This window comes from Branchiostoma belcheri, unplaced genomic scaffold (assembly GCF_001625305.1).
Source record: "Branchiostoma belcheri isolate BF01 breed outbred unplaced genomic scaffold, Haploidv18h27 scaffold201, whole genome shotgun sequence".
NCBI lineage: Eukaryota > Metazoa > Chordata > Leptocardii > Amphioxiformes > Branchiostomatidae > Branchiostoma > Branchiostoma belcheri.
In genome coordinates this window covers 175282-195205 of record NW_017803503.1, presented here as the reverse complement: position 1 = coordinate 195205, position 19924 = coordinate 175282, and the positions used below count along the sequence as shown (strand labels likewise).

The window sequence follows — 19924 nt, the reverse complement described above, 5'->3', positions numbered from 1 at the left end:
AGTTTTTGAAATGACTTTTAATTTAACTGTGTGTACATGGAGTGTGTGGAGAAGGTAAGAAGATGGTGTCATTACTTGAGGAATCGTTAATGGGTTGTTATGCCCAAAGATAAAGAAGACAATACCAAGGATAGATCTCAGTCAGTTTGTGAAAGGACTTATAGCATAAACCTCATAGAATGTGTGGAGAGGGTAAGAAGGGGGGGATTTCATGGGGGGGGGGCTTTGGGGGGTTGTCATGTGCATAGATGGAGAAGGCTGCCAGAGATATATTCTGATTCGATACAAGTTTGTAAAAACACCTAGTAGTATTGTTTGTAAATGGAGTGTGTGGATAGGGTAAGGTATTTTGTATGTGAGGTGGGATCATTAGCAGGGGTGTGTGTGTTGTGAATAGATGGAGAAGACAATGCCAGGAATAGATCTGATACAATTTTATGAAATGATCTGCACAAACAGGAAAAAAATGTCAGTGGATAAATCTGAAGATATAGCCTCCTTAGGTACTACGTTTTGTCTGTGAAAAATGAAATGTGTATTGCATGAAACATGAAAAGATTCACCATGCAAAGTGTTCTTTTGTGTAAATGTTTTGAAATTCTCTGTTTCCTTTGTAGACCCAGCAGGTTGCTGCAGCCATGAAGAAGGGAAACTTTGAGAACTGTGTGAGTCTACGGGGCAGGTAAGGCTGGTGGACAGGCAGGCAGATACAGGGGGATTTCTGGGTATCTGAAGTAGTGTAGGATAGGGCTCTGTCCCTAATACCTATACCTGTACTGTAACAGAAGGGAAAAAGGATACAGATACAGATTAAGTACCTAATACCAGCCCAGAAGAGAACAAGAAATAGCCATGCCTTCAAGTACCAGAATTATCAACCAAGGATTGAGGTGTTCGAGAATTCATTCTTTCCTAGAACTATCGCAGAGTGGAACTCACTGTCACCAAGTACAGTAGGAACATTGTCATTAGATAGCTTTAAACAAATGATTGTCTAGAGTTAGAAGGTCAAGGGTTAGGTGTACTACAGTTACAAGTCGATCGGTGTAATGTAGCCAGCTGCTGGCGCGCTGCGTGCCTGCGAAGCTGGTGTGTTACACCGAAAGGCGGTTATACCGGCTATACATACAGATACCAGTAGTGTAGGAAAGGCAGGGTTCGAAAGTACATATAATTTTACATATGCATTCAATAAGTAGTATTCTAAGAAGAATATTTTACGGTAGTTCAATATGATTGAGTTGTGACCATATTTTATGCAGAGCTTAATTTAATAATAATCTTACAGTTTGTTGTGAATAACAGCATTTTGCTTGTGTTGTATTTTTGTCTTCAGGAGTTTTCGCAACAACTTGGAGATCTACAAGATCCTGAGTCATGTGAAACCCCCTAATAACCCCCAGCAGGTAGGTTGGTCCAGTCCGCTGTTTGGCAAAAGTACTAAAAATCTTTAGGACTATTCCATCGTGAACACTGAAAAGGGGTTGTCAGCATATATTTAATCTCCCCTTCAATCAATAATTTAAAAGCCACACAAAAAAGTTCAATGACCACCCCTTTATCTAAGATGGAATAGCCCAGGCAGTAAGGTAAATTTGATGCGACAGTAAAAAAGAAAAAAAAAGGTGTTTATTATATGATTGTTTTTTATCAAATGAGTTTCAAATCGGATTATTAAGTATTTGAAATTTAAATTAATTGTGAAATTGATTATTTTCCAATGTAGAATGTAGTAATGTGTTCAACTTGGTGTTCTGAAAATCCTGTGTTTTGTGAGTGATATCTGTGGTGTGGTTTGCAGTGGTGATTCACAAATTAAACTTTAGTATTTAGAATCTAATCATCAGCAGGGTTCATTGGACAAAAAAATGCTTTCCCAACAAATAAAAGCACAGTCACACATTGGCATGAAATTTTGGTCATACTAAATTTGTAATTAAAAGAACATCCAAGCCAGCTTTTGATATATGATTCCTCAAGAATTGCAACATGAAACATCCAACAAAGTTTAAAGTAAGTGGCACTGCATAATACATGTACGAAATGAATTAAGCAACTGGAGATATTTTCTGAGGAGTGAGAATTTTTCAGAGAGAATCTTTCATCAGTGACTGAGAACAGTATTCAATTTGGTATTCTGACTGATTTAACTCAGAGAATTTATTTAGTAACTGTTAGTTGGTTTATTTCACAAATTACATAGTGTTCTACCAGAATGTCTAACCTTCAATGGCAGACTGTCAAATAAACCCTGCAACTAAAATCTAACAACTTCTAATTCACAGTTAGCTCTTCCCCTGGGTGTCAGCGAATCACGGGTGTAAGGTCTGATCGGGTGAATTTTCGCACTGCACGTTTTCTTTAGGGCGGTCATGACAATGATTTTTCCGACGAACAGTCGCCGGTTGTGGTTAGGCGGCAGTCGCGATGCACCGTAGATGGAACGTCGCGTTTGTTCTCGCCGCCCTCAACGTTGTCATCGGACCGCTCTCCTGTTCCAGCGAAACGGCCGCGTTGGTCGGCGGATTTCAACAACCCCGTGAGAGATAACTTACAACACTCACGTACACAGACTCTCGTGTGGACTGTCCTTCTGTGTATCATACCAATATTTTACCCCTACTGCTTCAATCCTACTTTCAGGTGTTTAAGGAACACTTATGTGAGACCTCCTATGTTAAACTTCTGAAACATAGACTGTCCTCTCCTGTTTTGTATCACACCAATGTTTTTACCCCTACTGCTTCAATCCTACATTTAGGTGTTAAGGGAACACTTATGTGAGACCTCCCTTGTCAAACCTCTGAAACATGGACTGTCTTCTTTTGTGTATCATACCAATGTTTTACCTTAAAGTTTACTTCTTTTCCTACTTTCAGGTTTTTAAGAACACTTCTATGTGAGACCTTTTCTCTCTTCTGTCAAACTGTCTGAAATATAGACTCTCTTATTTTGTATCATACCAATGTTTTTACCCCTACTTCTTCTGTCCTCTTGTCAGGGGTGTAAAGAGAACACTTCTATGTGAGACCCTCCTCCTCTCTCGGACTTCTTAAACATACTGTAGGCTATAGAATAGTCATGTAGGTTAGATTTAACAAAGGGTAATCTAAATTAGTAATGATAGAAACAATGTAGTTGTTATAATTGTAATGCTATAGCTTAGGAACATACAAATTATATCACATTTATAGAAGGGTTAGGGCTAAATATTACATTCATAAGATGGCATCTAAAAGCTTTTAGAAGGAAGACCTCTTCATTTTCAAACCATGAATTAATGCTGTTTTAATTTTTTGGACACTGCATGAAAATTGTTTTTAAGGGCAATTAAGGGTTTTTATTGGGCAATTCTTTCCTATCTTTTGTTTTTCAAATACTTGCCCTTTTTCTTTGTCTGTGTCCACTATCTTCTCACATGTATGTGTATCATGTAAAGACAGTTTCAAATGTTAAATATTTGCTTTCAAGACAAGTGAACTTTAAAATTAAGACTGTTAGATCTAGAATTTTAACATTGTGTAGAAAAAAGTAAACAATTCTGCACGGTAGCTTATGGCTTATGCTGTATAGTTGTATATGGCATATTATATTTTTCTTTCATTGGCAAGGTAAACTTAAAGCACTAAGTTAACAATAGGCTGTCTTGCTTGTATTCTTACAGTAACTTTCTATTTATTTTGCACATTATTTCACAAGACAGCTGCAATATTATTTGATTTATTTTCACAGCATGTTTTGTTGCGATGGATTCACGTCACATTTTGGTTATCTTTTCAGCTTATTGACACGGGGGTAGAATGTGAGGTAGGCAGCTTAGAGAGTTACTATTCTGAATCATGTCATAATTTTAGACAATCTACACAATGTACATTGTACTGTGTTACTGGTTGGTGGTGTTACTACTGGTTTTTACTTAAAATAATAGTGGTAGATTCTGGTTTAGACTATATATAGTGGTGGGCAATCCATCTAGTAGCACATAGTATTACATTGTGTAAGGTGTCTAGATCAGTACTGCAAATCGGGAAACTTTTACTAAGTTTTTTTAGGGGGTGATCTCTCCACTGCAAAGTCAGTATACCACAAATATGTCTTTGACAAATGACACATTACGTTTCCCTTTTTTAAGTAAAAATTTAAAACACTGTGAAAACCTCATTTTTTCTCTTGTGCAAATCAAACCACAGTGAAAGTTTCATGATTTATTAGTTACTCTTGAACAGAAAGTAGTTATAGATATTCCATACCTACCCTTTAGGACTAGTGACTCCACAAATTATGCAGCAGTGTTTTAACTAATCGTGTTATATATATGCAGTAGAGCATAATCTAGGTTTGATCCTAACCAACTACTAAGTTTGTCCCTTAGTTTACATTTTGTTAGCAATTTGTTCTGTCCATTTTTGTAGTTGTGTGTGTACTGATCCTAGTTGCTTTGTACTTAACTCAAATGAATAACATGTAACACAATATAACAATCATTATGGTGGCAAGGTTTAATGTGTTATCACAATTTGTACTTAAAAATGTTCTGCTCTAGAAAAGTTAAATGTAACTAACTGTTGTTGAGCCTCGGGGCATTTGTCTTCTCATCATTTCTTCTCCTTCTCTTTAGGCCCAGGAACATTCTGTATGTTTCAGCAACCTGCTCTCTGTTTGCTACAGTCTTGTTGTCACTTCATGGTTCTGTAGATTTCAGAGTTCTTTGTGGCCAAGCAGCTTTAACATTCTACAATGCAGTTACATGATTGTACATTTTGTTGTATTTGCAAACAGTTTAGTTTGTAATGCAGCAGTTACTTGAATGTTCTCTCGAAGTCAGCACTGTTCAAAAGGGTCTCTAGAATGCTTTTCAGTCCAGGAGTCCAGTTTCTACAATGTCTAAAAGAACAGGCTGTTTCTTGTATAATTTTTGTCAGAATCTTTTTTCTTTCCTTTTGATCTTCCATTTCAGATTTTATTCATCTTGATTATGAGAACCAACAAATAGAACTGGTTTCGCCTAATCTTCTAACAAAATCTTTTCAGACTGGATGCGTCTCTTTGTGTTCTAGCTTCCGTGCAAAGTTTGTTGATTTCTACCTGTTCACTTTTCCAGCATGTCTTCAACATCGGGATCATGAACGTTGGCGCGCCCGCCGCTGGGATGAATGCTGCGGTCCGTTCGGCCGTCAGAACCGCCATCTTGAACGGACACCAGCCCTACGCCATTTACGAGGGATTTGAAGGCCTTGCAGAGGGAAGAGTAAGTTTTGAAGGGTTAAATTCACTACTTAGGATGAACTTATGCAAAGTTTTTGCAACTTTTTAACAGTTCCTTTTTAATTGTGGAGGCAAACTGTTAAAGTTATATGAGATAAATTTTCTTTAGCTTGTGCCATAAGAATTTATTTCCTAATACTAAACCTTGTCTACTTTTGACTCTAGCTCTTAATTTTTTCAATGGGCAGGTGTAACTGCACTGATATCTGCATGACTGTAGACATGTATCTTAAGCCCCTGTCACACATTGAAGACCTTCCCACTACTTTGCTCACAACTACTCTGCAACCAAGGTTGTTGGGCTGGGAGTAGTTTTTTTTGCCTCAGATTGCATCCAAACCGAATATGACTTTCCTGACTTCCCTTTTCAAAATTCATTGTCATCCTTTGTAGTCTTGCCAACAAACTCCCAACTAAAGCTGACCTTGCTCGCAACTAACTTTCAACCATGGTCTGGAGATGGTTTTGAGGCCATGGTTGTTGATAGCACGTCGGCAGAACGTACTGCACCTGCGCGAAACCGTACATAGCACTTTGGCAGAACGTCTCATTTAAGGTCGTACTAGCGCATATAAGGTTAACATCCCGTCTATAGTTTCCAAATGTTATGTAGGAAATGATATCCTTTGCAACAGGCAAAATTTTGATGCAACGTTGACCAAAAATCCACCGAAAATCGTGAAAATACAGGGTTCTGCACAGGCGCAGTACATTCTGCTGACGTGCTGTTGTTGATTATATACAATGTATGTGTGACAGGAGCTTTTAAACTTCTCCTTGCTGCCTAACCCAGTGTAACCAGTACTAATTTGGCACCAAAAGGCTACTTTAGCAGGGAGAAGGTTAAGATTTTATTGCTTGACAAATAAGTGGGAGTCTTTGAGCCCGCTGGTGTTGGTCTGACTGTCTGCCTTACCCTGCCCCCCTCCCCACAGCTGAAGAAGTTACACTGGATGGATGTGGGTGGCTGGGTTGGCTCGGGTGGTGCAAAACTTGGTGCTAAAAGGTAAGATAGTCTCCTAGAGATAGGCCACAAAAATCTAATTTCTTGGTAAACGAATTTTTCTAGAAAAATAATGGAGCGGGCAGGCGAAAATAAAAAATAAAAACAGGCCTAGGCATCCTATTATGGCCCAAAATGGTACGATAGGAGCCATGAAGTCAACACACCAGGCTGGTTCAAAATTTAAACAATGAATTTTGAACTTTTAATGATACCACTGCAATGAAAGATGGAATATCTGTAACAACTAGGAAGAAAAGGACTGTTCAGGGCAAAATATTAGCATTTTGCAGTTGATTCTGAATTTTTTTTTTTTTTTGCAAATCAGAGAAAAATGAAGCGGGCGAATCCGTTAAACAAGAAATTAAATTGGTGTGGCCTTAGCGTGAAAGTTCATCTGTGTTGGTAGAAGCCATTTCAAAACAGGTTGGAACAGTTACGTAACAGTAACTGTAATTTCTGACATATATAATATAAAATTGGACTTTTTTTCATTGCGCAAATTTTTGACGTTTCAACTCTTGTCTTTGTCAAGGAGTGAACATTCTGCCACTTCTGTGATGTCATGTTATGCAGATAGAACACATGACTCAGTGAGCATTGGATCATATTAAGTAGCAGAAAGTTTTGGTATAATGCCCTGATGTAGATTTTCGTATTGAAAATTACAATTTTCAAACCTGTTTCAGAATGACTTCTACCAACAGAGATGAACTTTCTACAATATTTTTTTACCCCGAAGAGTAACTATGATGTCTTTGCCTCCCAAATTTCCCCCCACTATCGACAGGTTAAAGTGCCCACTTGGATGGATGTGCACACATTGATTTCAGAGGGAGGTTCTTTCTTGGGCACCAACAGGTGAAAAACAACAGACACAATATGGTGTACCCTTATTTGGGGCTGTAAGGCATTTTTTCCTTGATGGGTATTGTGCTGCACATTATGTTATAATAATTGCAATATTATGTTATTGTCTATCAGTGAGTTATATAATGTCATCTGCCATCAATTGTTACCACTGGTACCTAAGGCCACAGCAAGTAAATTTTATGGATGACATCCTCTGTGGACTCCAAATCTAATGTGATAGGGCGAGAAAAAAACAAGAAAACAAGATTCCTTCAGAATCCATAGTTTAGTGCCAACTATTATAACATCCATTTCTCACCAAAACAACTTTGTAAAGTAAAAGCTTTCAATCATAAATGATTCAGTGGGAATGTCACATATACACAGCCACCATCACATATAAAAGGAATGAAACGCATCACTGCATCAAATTAACAGACAAAATCAGAGCCTTTCCTTGTCTCCTCTCTTCATAGTTATCTGCCATCCACGTTCCAGCAAGGCAACAGACATCATTGCCCATTTTCGGCATGTTGACCACTGTCAAAGTGTAGAATTTCTTGTTCTCTTTCCCAAATCAGGTGAAAATTAATGTGAGTGCTGATGTCATCCATAAAAATTAATTGCTGGCATTAAACAAGATGTTGTTGAGACCTTGAGTTGCAAGAATGTCTTGAACACTTGGATACCTGAAGTGTGCATACAGTGTACCTCAGGGATTATTGTTCTTGGCAATGCATAATAGTTAATATTGTATAATTTTTGTTACATGAAGATTGAGAAAATTGTATGTGTGTCAGTTACTGTAAATTGTTTCTCCCCCCAGGACCCAGCCAGCCAAACTTGGACTGCCCCAGATCGCCAGTAAGTTTAAGGAGTTCAACTTGAGCGCCCTGCTTATCATTGGTGGGTTTGAGGTAAGTGGTACATCCCAAGATTTGAATTTCTCTGACTTGATAAAATAAAATAAATCATTTTTTATTTGTAATTAAGTTGTTCATGGAGAAATTTTGCTTAGAGAGGTACAATTTCCTCGTATGGTGGACAAGGAATTTGTAGTTTTGCCAACTGTCCTGTAGGTGAATAGCAGTCTCAGACACATAGCATTAGCAATTCAGTCCAGATAAAAATTGCAAGTTTGATTGCATGATAAAGTTTCATTGAAAGGTAACTCACATATCTGTGGGTTGACTCAGTTCTATGTGAAAAGTCCCTTTGTATTTGGGTCTGCTTTTCTTTTAGTTGGTGCATCAGATTAAAACTTTGACTTTACTGTTATCCACAAGGAATTAACACATTGACTTGACTATTTGCAGGCGTATGACAGTGTGTTACAGCTGGCTGAAGCCCGTCCCCAGTATAAGGAGTTCTGTATCCCGATGGTGGTGATCCCCTGTACCATCAGTAACAACGTCCCCGGTACTGAGTTCAGTCTGGGCACTGACACTGCACTCAACGCCATCACTGATGTAAGAGGGTAGGAGTTTGTTAGAACACAATCAATCAATCAATTAATCAGCCAATCAATCAATCAATCAATCAATCAATCAATCAAAGTGGTTTAGTAGTAGTAGACTAGTTTATTATTAATTTCAGAAGGATTGAAAAGTCCCATGACAGCCCTGAGGCTGAAAAAGTCTACTAGACTCATGCTCAAAATCAAGTAATCAAAAAAGAAACTTGAAACTTGAATTCCATCTTGTTGCACAAAATGGGAAGTAGAGTTAAGATTGAAGGCAGGACAAGGAGAAGAATTACGATGTATTATTATTAAGTGCTAAAGTTAGAATTAGGTGTAAGCATAAGTGGTAATCTATAGCTATTTGTTGTGATCCAAGAAATGTAAAATGTTACAGTTATGCCATTGTGAAACACAACGTTCATTGTTAGTAATAAAACTTAAATTTTGTAATCAATACAAAAACCTCCATATTTGATATTCTTATCATTCATGCACAGATATTTGGCATTTGAATGGAGGTAGTTCAAGGTTAGGATTAAGGTTAAAGATTAGGCATAAAAATGTATTTGATCTGAGTAAAGAGACTCTTTCTACACAACCAAGTCTTTTATTCAGCCGATGTTTCGACTGACGCAGAATTGTCCTGAAGAAGGTAACAGACGGTCACCGAAACGTCGGCTGAATAAAAGACTTGGTTGTGTAAAAAGAGTCTCTCTACTCAGTGACTTACCAACCTGATGAAACTATTCACGGATGTATTTGATTTTTTTGCAGATCTGTGACCGGATTAAGCAGTCTGCCAGCGGCACCAAGCGGCGCGTGTTTGTCGTGGAGACCATGGGAGGGTTCTGTGGTTACCTAGCAACCCTCGCAGGGCTGGCGGGCGGGGCCGACGCCGCGTACATCTTTGAGGAGAGATTTGGCATGAGAGACCTACAGGTGAGCTAAGGCCACACCAATTTAATTTGTTGGTTCTCGGATTCGTCTCTTCATTTTTTTCTGATTTGAAAAAAAAAAAAATTGTTGTGATGCCATGCTTTCTTTCTGCTCCATTTCTGCAGAACGATGTTGAACACCTTGCCAAGAAGATGGTGGAAGGTGTGGAGCGAGGACTGATTCTCAGGTGAGAGAACGACAACTATGGCCAATGAGATCTTAACAAGACTATGCAATTTGATGGACTCCTGCATTCAGGAATCATTAACACCATACACACCTTTCCTTGGTGTTTCACAGGTGAACATAGCTGTCCTTGGTGCTGAACACATCCACACACAGGAAAAGACACGTGTCGTTGGTGCTGAACACCATCCACACACAAACACACCTGTCCTTGGTGCTGAACACTATCCACACACAAGCAAACATACCTGTCCTTGGTGCTGAACACCATCCACAAACAGGAAATCACATGTTATGTCCTTGGTGCTGAACACCATCCACACACAGGCAATCATGCCTGTCCTTGGTGCTGAACACCATCCACACACAAACACACCTGTCCTTGGTGCAGAACACCATCCACACACAAGCAAACACACCTGTCCTTGGTACTGAACACCATCCACACACAGGGAAACACACCTGTCCTTGGTGCTGAACACCATCCACAAACAGGCAAACATACCTGTCCTTGGTACTGAACACCATCCACACACAAACTCACCTGTCCTTGTTACTGAACACCATCCACACACAGGCAAACATGCCTGTCCTTGGTACTGAACACCATCCACACACAGGGAAACACACCTGTCCTTGGTGCTGAACACCATCCACAAACAGGCAAACATACCTGTCCTTGGTACTGAACACCAACCACACACAAACACACCTGCCCTTGGTGCTGAACACCATCCACACACTAACACACATTCTATTCCACATTTGAAATAAAAGCTTTGCTTTTCCACTGTTTACTAGAAATGAGAAGTGCAATGAGAACTACACCACTGACTTTATCTACCAGCTGTATTGCGAGGAGGGGAAAGGCTTGTTCTCTGCACGAAAGAATGTCCTCGGACACATGCAACAGGTTAGTGTTAATTTTTACGTTTACGGAAGGAGAACATATTGTTTTTGCTCTGTTTCTTCCTCTTCAAACAGTGACCTCTGACCTGACCAATGACATGATTTGTTGACATCTGTCACCATGGTGACTGGTGTTGGGCTACATAATGTTGCAATTTCATGGTCTGCCCTACTCCTGTCACCATATATATATACTCATAGTACATGTATGTGAATGTGTTTTAGTAAGAATTAACAGAGCAGACTGTGTCCGAAGGTAAACATTATGCATTTGCTTTGCAAATGTTACTTCTCTAGTTTTACAACATTCTTTTTATTGTGGTGGGGTCAAATGCTTGAGCAATTAGGCTAGTAGACATGAGGTTGAGAAGGCTATGGAACTTCTTTTACCTTATTGTTCCCTTTTACTTTCTTCTGTGCCACATGGTTGTGTTGTGGGACAGTTACTGTCCCAAACTCAGCAGACAGAATGTGATCATACATAACACAGCAAATAAAGTGATCAACATCGTCAACAAGAATAAGAAAGAGGGTTGGAATTTTATGGGTCCTTGATTCAGTAGCTGGATTTTGTAAAAAATTGATGGTGACAATACTGACATACATGTTATGTCATGTCTGCCATGTAGATCAATAAATATTGATTGATTGATTGATTGGTTGGTTTATGATTGATTGGTTGGTTGGTTGGTTGGCTGGCTGGCTGGCTGGCTGGCTGGTTGGCTGGCTGGCTGGCTGGCTGGCTGGCTGGCTGGCTGGTTGGTTGATTGATTGATTGATTGATTGATTGATTGATTGATTTTCAGGGTGGGTGCCCGTCACCGTTTGATCGCAATCTGGGCACAAAGCTGGCAGCCAAGTCTGTGGCCTTCCTGGCTGAGAAGATGCACAACAACTACAAGGAGGAAGGTAAAATCAGACAGAATCTTTATTCAGACTGGAAAGGCCAACATTTGCTTGGGAGCAAATACAGCATATTTCAGTCCATCTCCCTCCCACGCAAAAGTGGACTATTCCAAACTTACCCCAGTGCAAAACTGGCAAAGGTTCTCAAATAAATGAATTAAATAGTAGCTATGTAATTGAGAGCAAAGATGCAAGAACAAGCAGGAGAAGAAGAAACATGAGAGAACACAATATATTTCATCCATGCCATGGTATGGACTGAAATATAATAAAACAGGACAGAAGTAGGTGGCCTTTTGCCATATTCAAACAAAAGTTAACCATTTGGACTGTTTTTTGGCGGCGTCTCAGGGAGGAGCCTAATGGTACAGTATTGTGTGCAGTTTGCAAGAATTCTAGGAATGGTACAGGCATTTTGTCCACAGGCATGCGGAATGTCCACAGGCATTTCTCTGACCCACATCTATGCCCACATTCCTGGAAACCCTTGGGAAGACCTGTCTGCCCCAAATGGCCCTACTTTCTGTGACCCTGGGGCTTGTTCACTATAGACTCAGAGGAGAAGTGCGCTGTATCTGTCTAGACTTAACAGATACCAAGTCTTCCTCAAAATCATGAAATGATGGCAGTACCATGCAAACAATAACCCTAACAGCAACCACCGTCGCCATGGCAATGTATGTTTTCAGTGCCAGTCTTGTTTGCTGCTAGTCTTAGACTAGATCCGTTCCATTTAGTTAATATGCTCCTTCTAGATGTCACTTTGACCTTCTAGATGTACCGGTACTTCGGTATTTTTGACGTGTGGAATTTTGTGGTACTGTACCGGTATACAACCAGTATGCAGCTCTATTTAACACAGGTCCCTAATGTTTCCTCAGGTGGACGTGTAGTTGTGGAGTGTAATGAAGAGGACACGGCGTGTCTGATTGGACTCAACCGTAGAACTGTCCAGTTCAGTCCAGTCACCCATATCAAGTCCCAGACGGACTTCCAGTAAGTATAGCTTCATTCTGCAGGGGTCAGAGTGCAGAGGTCAGAGTGCAAAGTGCAAAGTAGTATGGGGACCTCACTTTTAGTTAGGCCACACTGTCTTAATTTTATGGATGACATCCTCTGAAGATCTCCAAACTAGTGTGCGCGGGCAAATAAGAAAAATTCCCCCCAAAATGCTGCTAAACCACAGGAATACAAAGCTGGTATTGTGAATTTGCTGTAGTACATAGCGACTTTTATGACAATCCAGTACATGCTGGCTTTTTGCGGCAGTTATGAGTCGGTACTGTACTGAATTCTTGAGTTATGTGGAGCTTCAGCAGCCTGGATGCCGTCCTCCATAGTTACCGCCGGCTCCATATTGTCACTACCTACCATGAACTACAGAGGAGGTGATTTTTTTTAGAACAGGCGAAAATCAATGCGCGCATGGATGTCATCCATAGAATTGAATTGGTGTGGCTTAATGTTATTCTTGGACCACACCAATTTAAATTCTTGGTTCTTTATTAGATTTTCCCAAAAATTAGATATGCCTGAGATGCAAAATCCACCCAAAAGTTCATCAGCCAAGAAATTGAGTTGGTGTGGGCTTTATGATTTTGCGTAGTATTAAGAACTGCAGCTCCGGAAATACACAAATGAAGAATGTTGGTTTTGGATCTAGTGTAATGACATTGTGGTATGTACATGTACTAGTAGTATAAATATGAAATATATGTCAGACTCCATCTGGTACAATCAGCAATTTTACTAGTAGAGGTAACGATCATTAAGTTTTTTGTCGACAGAGACTTCAATCAGTTAATTACAAAGTTACTGCCGTTTGAGTCACTGTAACAGTAATAGTAATATGATAGTAGTATTAAGTCAACTCTCCAGAAATTGACCTTTTTGCTTATCTTCATTAATGTTTATCTTCAAGGTTATGTAATATTATATCCACCGCTTTGAAAAACTGTGTGTTTGAGAGATCTCAAGTGCCAGATATACAATGTACAGCTGCATTATACTGTGGGATGTTGCATTGGAAATCTCTTTAGACATATTTTTCAGGGTGACAGATGTCCGTAAGGGATCATAAAATCTACCAATCTGTTAAAGCAAATACACCACATCACTCCAAGCACAATTCACATTCCACATTTGCTTTTGAAATCATAATATTCCCTAGTTTTTATATAATATAATTGGTTTAAAGTTGTACTTTAAACAACACAAAAATCTTGACATGGATAAAAAACTCATGAAAATTTGCTTTAAAACAAAAGTCTCACAATTTGACCACAAACAGCAAATTTGTAGGTCTTCTTTTATGATAAGAAAACGGAAACAATAATAGGCTGATATTTTTACTTATTTGACATAATTTATGATTTCATATTCATTTGTTGCTATTCTGAAGGATAACCAGGTGGGCTGGCTTTTTACATAATCATGACAATTGAGCTTTTAAAGAAGTTGTCACAATAATTTTAGTTGCAAAGACACATGTATGCAAAGCTATAATCTAATATGTTATTTGCACTTGTTGTGTTAGTACTTGTGTTTGTCATTTCAAATGGTTGGCTGTGTGCTGATTGGCTGTAACCAGGGCTTTGCAAAGGCAGCTGATTGGCTAAGCAATCCCAGCATTTTCATTGGCTGCAACTGCTTATGACTGTTTGTTACATGCATGCTGATTGGCTGATTGGGTGCTTTGCTGATTTGATGCAAAACTTGAAGGTAAAAGAGAATCTTTGTAACAGTTTACATTCCTGGATTGCTAATTAGTTAATTATTTTCCCCTTCGTTAAGAGATGGGGTAACGAGAACAGTCAGTATTGAAGAGGCCGAGGAGCATACCATGACCACAACCCTAACGCCTGTCACACACCTTAAGGCCTGGTCTGACTTTAAGTGAGTTTAAGATTCCTTAGAGTACATGTCAACCACCTATAGTGTCCACTCCTGTTCTGTAGCTCTAGGATGGACACCAGTCTAAACCACCTATAGTACCTAGACTCTGCCCATTGCACAAAGATACCAATACCAGTTGTAGCAACCCACTAGAAGTTAAGCTTTCAAAACCCTCAATCTTTAACAGTATGTAACATGTCGGGGTTTCTTAACACAATGTAGTTGCAGAAAAAAAATCTCCACTGTGACATTTGTCATCAGTAACAACTTAGATTTTGAATGATAGGAAAAACCTATTATTATATAGTAACTGGGTACAGACTATGTCAGTATCTAATAAGAAACCTGAACTAAAATATGGGAGATTGCTGAATCATATTGTACTGGATCAGCTACATTCAATCATATATCAGTCATAGTGTTTTCCCTATAATGTACTATGCAATTCAAGAGTAAGCACACAGACAAAATGAAGATTCCAAATATTGAATGCCAATTAAACAAAATAATATAAGAGTCTGACTCACTCTTGCACAAGCCTTCCCCCCTTTCCTACTTACCAGTATCATATACCATATACACTCATCCACTGTAGGTATATAGTGCGTCACTCTCTTGATAATTAGGCCATGTTGATTTGATTATATGGATGACATCCGCGCGCGCATCAATTTTCGGCCGTTTCCAAAAAAAAAAAAAAAGTTTTCAACCATGCTGCAAATCGTTCAAAACAGATGCAAAAATGAGCAAATATATACCGTAAGTTGCCAAAAAAATATTCCAAAATGATACCATTGTCGTAGAATGCCAAAATCAAACGAAAAAGATGAAAATGTAAAGAAATAAATTTAAAGATTATATTATTCACCATACCATACTCTTTGTCATTTGTTTAACCTTCATAATCACTTAGATTTCATAATGAAAGAAACTTTTTTTTTTGTCAAACTTTTCTTTTATTCGCACGCTCGCATCAGTTTTAGGGTTCTCAGAGGATGTCATCCATATAATCAAATCAATATGGCCTTAATATGATGCAGCCTTGCAGCTTCAGCACATATATGCCATTGCTAATTCTTGCTCTTTAGCTACACTTATCTATGTCTACTCTATGTTGTAATGTTATCCCACTTCTTCAGTAACTTACAAATTCCTGCATATTAATTTTCACTTCAGATTTGATGGAAATTCCACACTCCAAACAAATTACAGCAAAGATAGTCCATAAAATGTACAGAAGACCAAAGAATGAAATTAATGCATAAAACGTAAAGAATTAAAACACTTCAGTTGGTTGTCGAACCCCTACATGTTACAAGATGAAGACTGTCTGTCAACTTTCTTGTAGTGTTTTCCTTATCTATTGACTTGTAATCATATCAATAATCATATTTATCAATAATTATGAATATTAGATTTATTGATTTTGTATAATCAGTGCTAGATTTGTAGACTTAGTAAAGTTAATTTTGTAATCAATTCTAGATATATCAACTCTAGATATAACATCCATGTCCATAATATCACCAGGGTCCATAATATCGCCACCTTGAGAAATAGTATGCTTTAAGATATTTTTACTGCAACATACTTTTGGTATGCACTCCTGCACACCTCAAATGTGATACATGTACCTAGGGTATGTTGCAGTAAAAATATCTTAAAGCACACTATTTCTCAAGGTGGCGATATTATGGACTATGGTGATATTATGGACATGGATGTTATCAGTTTGAGCTACATTGTAAGCTTAATCAACTTTGTAATCAATATCTAGTCTACTATGATCAACTTTGTAACCAGTACTTAAGGGAACCAGAAAACAACTGTTCTAGTTCCAGTTGGTCTCTCTGTCCAGTGATCCTTTTCCTTCTTTCTTTGTGTTTTTCTCTTCAACATTATGATATGTCATTGTTGACTTTCTTTCCAGCGTAATGTACAGTACAATAATGTGTCTTTTGTATTTTTGTCGTCTGATTGACTCACTGTATCAACCAATCACAGCTGTGCAAAATTAATGAGCCTTTTACTTGGCGATGCAACTTAGTCATTTTCTACTACCATCCTCCTCAAGCTCATCATTCTCACCATTTTTGTCATTCCCTAAAATATTTGGATCAAACAAGAGATGGGATATTATATTTATAGTTAACCTTTAGAAATGTCTGATTCATGATTGTTGAACATCATTTTCCTGTTAAATTTTTTATCCTTGAAGTTATGAACGAACACATTATTGCACTTCCATGCTAATGAGGCTGTTTCTGTTATGTTTTAAAATTTTCGCCAGGCACCGCCTACCACGGGAGCAATGGTGGCTGAAGCTGCGCCCGCTTCTGCGAATCCTCGCCAAACACGAGAGCGTTTACGAGGTTGAGGGAACGGAGGGAAGCATCGAGTGAAACCAACGAGTCACGATAGAAGAAAAAAAAACGCGTGTGTGCATTTTCATCATCGCTGGAACCTGGTGCTGTAGTGTGTAGCAATGTTTCTAGCTTGCCATCCCCGAAACCTAAAGTGGACCACTCCATGTAAGCAGCATGTCAGAGGGAAACTAGAAGATACCATTGCAACATACAGGGGTGGTTAAGGTGGTTTCAGTATTATGAACCCAAGACTTTTAAGGTGGTTGACTTTTCAGAAACGGAAGTCCCAAGCATGGTAAATATTAATGTACAGAGTGTTGTATAGTGAATTTTGAAGTTCTGCTAGCAAATACTGTATTTCAAAGTTGATTAAAAGAAATAAAAGACAAGGAAAGAAGTTATAACAAAAATTGCCTTACAAAGGAAATAGAAATAAGTAGAAACATCTTTTTAAAAGATTTTTCTGTGGAAATGATTTACTATAAAGAGGTCAGATAAAAATGATAATAACTAAAACTAAGAATTGTTTTGCTTATGACAAAAGCAATAGGAAAAAGAATATGGATATATGAGAATAATATGGACAAGAGAACATGTGGTAAGAAAGCATTTGGGATTCAATGCTGCAAAAGAAAGATTTTTATAACTGTTCCAATACATTGTATGATGTAATCCAAGAATAACACTATACAGATAGGCAGACAGTTATATTCAACTCCTGGGTCAACCCATTCAACCCACAATGATTTTGCATGGGTAAAATTTTTCCCTCAAAGGCAATTTTTTTGCCAAATTTGATTCATCCAAAGCCAGTAACTTTGAGACAATAACGGATAACTTCTTAGCAATAATCTTAATAAATTTCCCTGGACTGAGTTTTCAGAGGACAATGTAACTCAGATTCAAGTCTTTACCCCACTGGCTAGTCTCTACCAGGCTCTTTGGGCTGCTGGAGAAGCACTGGAAATTAGCCAAATGGTAGCCTCCACCAGGCCTTCCTAAGGGGCTATATGCATGTTGGAATTTGACCAAAAAAAGGGTGAGTTTTGGCCAGGGGAGTGAGCCTGGGCCATGGTTATAAGTGTAACATATACCCCAGTGCAGCAAAACAAAAAAGGTTTTTGGAACATGGTCAGTCCCTCAGGCCTATAGTATTATGAAAAAGATAATAACTTGTACTTGTGTGATGGTACTACATTTGTATAGTATAATGTTGTCACTGAGTTAATTGGGTTGGTGGAAAAAGGAGTCCAGTCCGATTGTCGGAAAAAGCAGTCCAGTCCGATTTGGGGGTGGAAAAAGCAGTCTGGTGGTTTCTACGAAATTCTACGAAAGACCACAGGCACATTTTTTTTCTTGTGTGTGTACTTCGAGTTTCTATGGGTACTTCGAGTTTCTATGAGTACTTCGTAGAAACCGCCGGACTCCTTTTTCCACCCCCAAGTCAGACTGGACTGCTTTTTCCGCCAATCGGACTGGACTCCTTTTTCCACCAACCCGAGTTAATTGGGAGGTTGACTTATATTCTACGAGCAAAAGTACATATTAGATGGTGTACAGTGAGGTATTTTATAGTACAGTGAAAGCATGTTTTATTTTGTATATCCCTGTGCTGCTACATGACATTGTATGTCTATGATCCCCAAAGCAAAAGACAATAGATGTGATTGTTAGTATGCTTTATAATGTTGCAACATGCAAATTACTGAAGTACGTCTGAAAATCCAACATATTAAGAAAAAAGACTCCCTGTTAAAATGTTTAAAGAAAAAAATGTAGGTAAGTCAGAATATCATTATGTATCAATTGTAAGTTTATTTGAGCAATTACATCAGTTACATTGTGTTCAACATACTGAATTGATGTTGCCACAGTACAAAATGTTGAAATAGCTTCAAAACCCTACCAATAATTTGCATATGTCCTCAAATAATTTGCATGTATATGATGTGAATGAAAACAGCGAGAAAATAGCAAGATTAAGTGCATTGTGTTAGGTTGCATTAGACATTAGAGTACTTTGAGGCCTGTTGTTACACATGAAAATATATGTTGTGCACTATGTTTTGCTATGTAATGTTGGTGTTATACTTGATAGTTTAACATGTGCTATTGCACGATTGGTCTGTATAGTATATGAAGTATATTGTTTAATTTAGTGGCATGGCTGCTTAGCTGTGAAGTGCATGAAATGCAAGAAATTTACTTATAAAAATTTATTAAACGGATCATCACAATGCAAGTAATTCACAAGTATTTATGTTTACTGTTTAGTATCATTCATAATGTTGACTATGCTTCTTTGCTATTTTTGTCAATGCCTAAGGGACCTAGCATCTTTTCAGATGCCTCAGGGGCAAAGGAATTTATTTTCCTTAAAATCTTCTCTTACTGTCAAACTTTTCTCTTTATATCCAGTGTTTTATTTCTCGGAGCTGGAGTTTCTGTAGACTTGCCAAGGTAGTCTATTCTAAGAGTCTTGAAGTTTGCAAACACTTAAGTTTGTATCAAGGGACTATAAGATTCTCAGACATTGGTTTGTGTCCTGTTTAGTGTATTTATTTGCCTTTGGTGATGGCAAGAGTGGCACAAAAAGGTGGTAGTGCACAGATTTGAAGTGAAAGATTATGAATTTAAGCCATTGAAGGGGCGTTTCACATTGTTCATTTATTTCAATACTGTTTAGCCATTTGGCTATATAGTCTTGCAGGGTTCAAATAGAAACATACATGTCACACATATTGGATGTCTGATTGCAGCAGTTTTACAGCATTAGTGAATAAAGTGGGAAAATTTGGAAATCCGTTACTTACTTAAATCCGTGTTTTATTTTCAATATTGATTTGATTGAATAATGGCGATGAATTAGGCAATGGCACATGCAGTCCTTGAGTTTCTGAGTTCCTACACTGTATAATTCACTTCCAGTCAGCCTATGGGGAGACAATTTTGACTTCCAATCCGACCTTCTTGTCAGTCTGCGGTTACACCATTTCCCCCTCAGTTTTTTTTGTGATTCTACTGCATGCAAATGATTATACGGAAACACAAGCAAATAGAGACAAACGTGCCGAGTACAAAACTTTGCACCGAGGTAACCCTGTGGGGATATCATTTTGACTTCCTGTCAGTCTGTGGTTACAC

At 38.3% G+C, this 19924-nt stretch overlaps 1 protein-coding gene across 1 annotated transcript in view; it reads left to right on the top strand.

Moving 5' to 3' along the window:
- Positions 1-18037, top strand: part of LOC109469398 (ATP-dependent 6-phosphofructokinase, muscle type-like) — a 25804-nt gene extending 7767 nt beyond the window's left edge. Inside the window, exons 10-21 of the mRNA XM_019767903.1 lie at positions 618-682; positions 1337-1406; positions 5102-5248; positions 6201-6271; positions 7947-8037; positions 8437-8589; positions 9357-9521; positions 9644-9705; positions 10506-10617; positions 11420-11522; positions 12401-12515; positions 16705-18037. Of these exons, the coding sequence (XP_019623462.1) occupies positions 618-682; positions 1337-1406; positions 5102-5248; positions 6201-6271; positions 7947-8037; positions 8437-8589; positions 9357-9521; positions 9644-9705; positions 10506-10617; positions 11420-11522; positions 12401-12515; positions 16705-16816 (1266 nt within the window). The 3' untranslated portion in view covers positions 16817-18037. The remainder of the gene's footprint in view (positions 1-617; positions 683-1336; positions 1407-5101; positions 5249-6200; positions 6272-7946; positions 8038-8436; positions 8590-9356; positions 9522-9643; positions 9706-10505; positions 10618-11419; positions 11523-12400; positions 12516-16704) is intronic.
- Positions 18038-19924: the final 1887 nt, after the last annotated feature.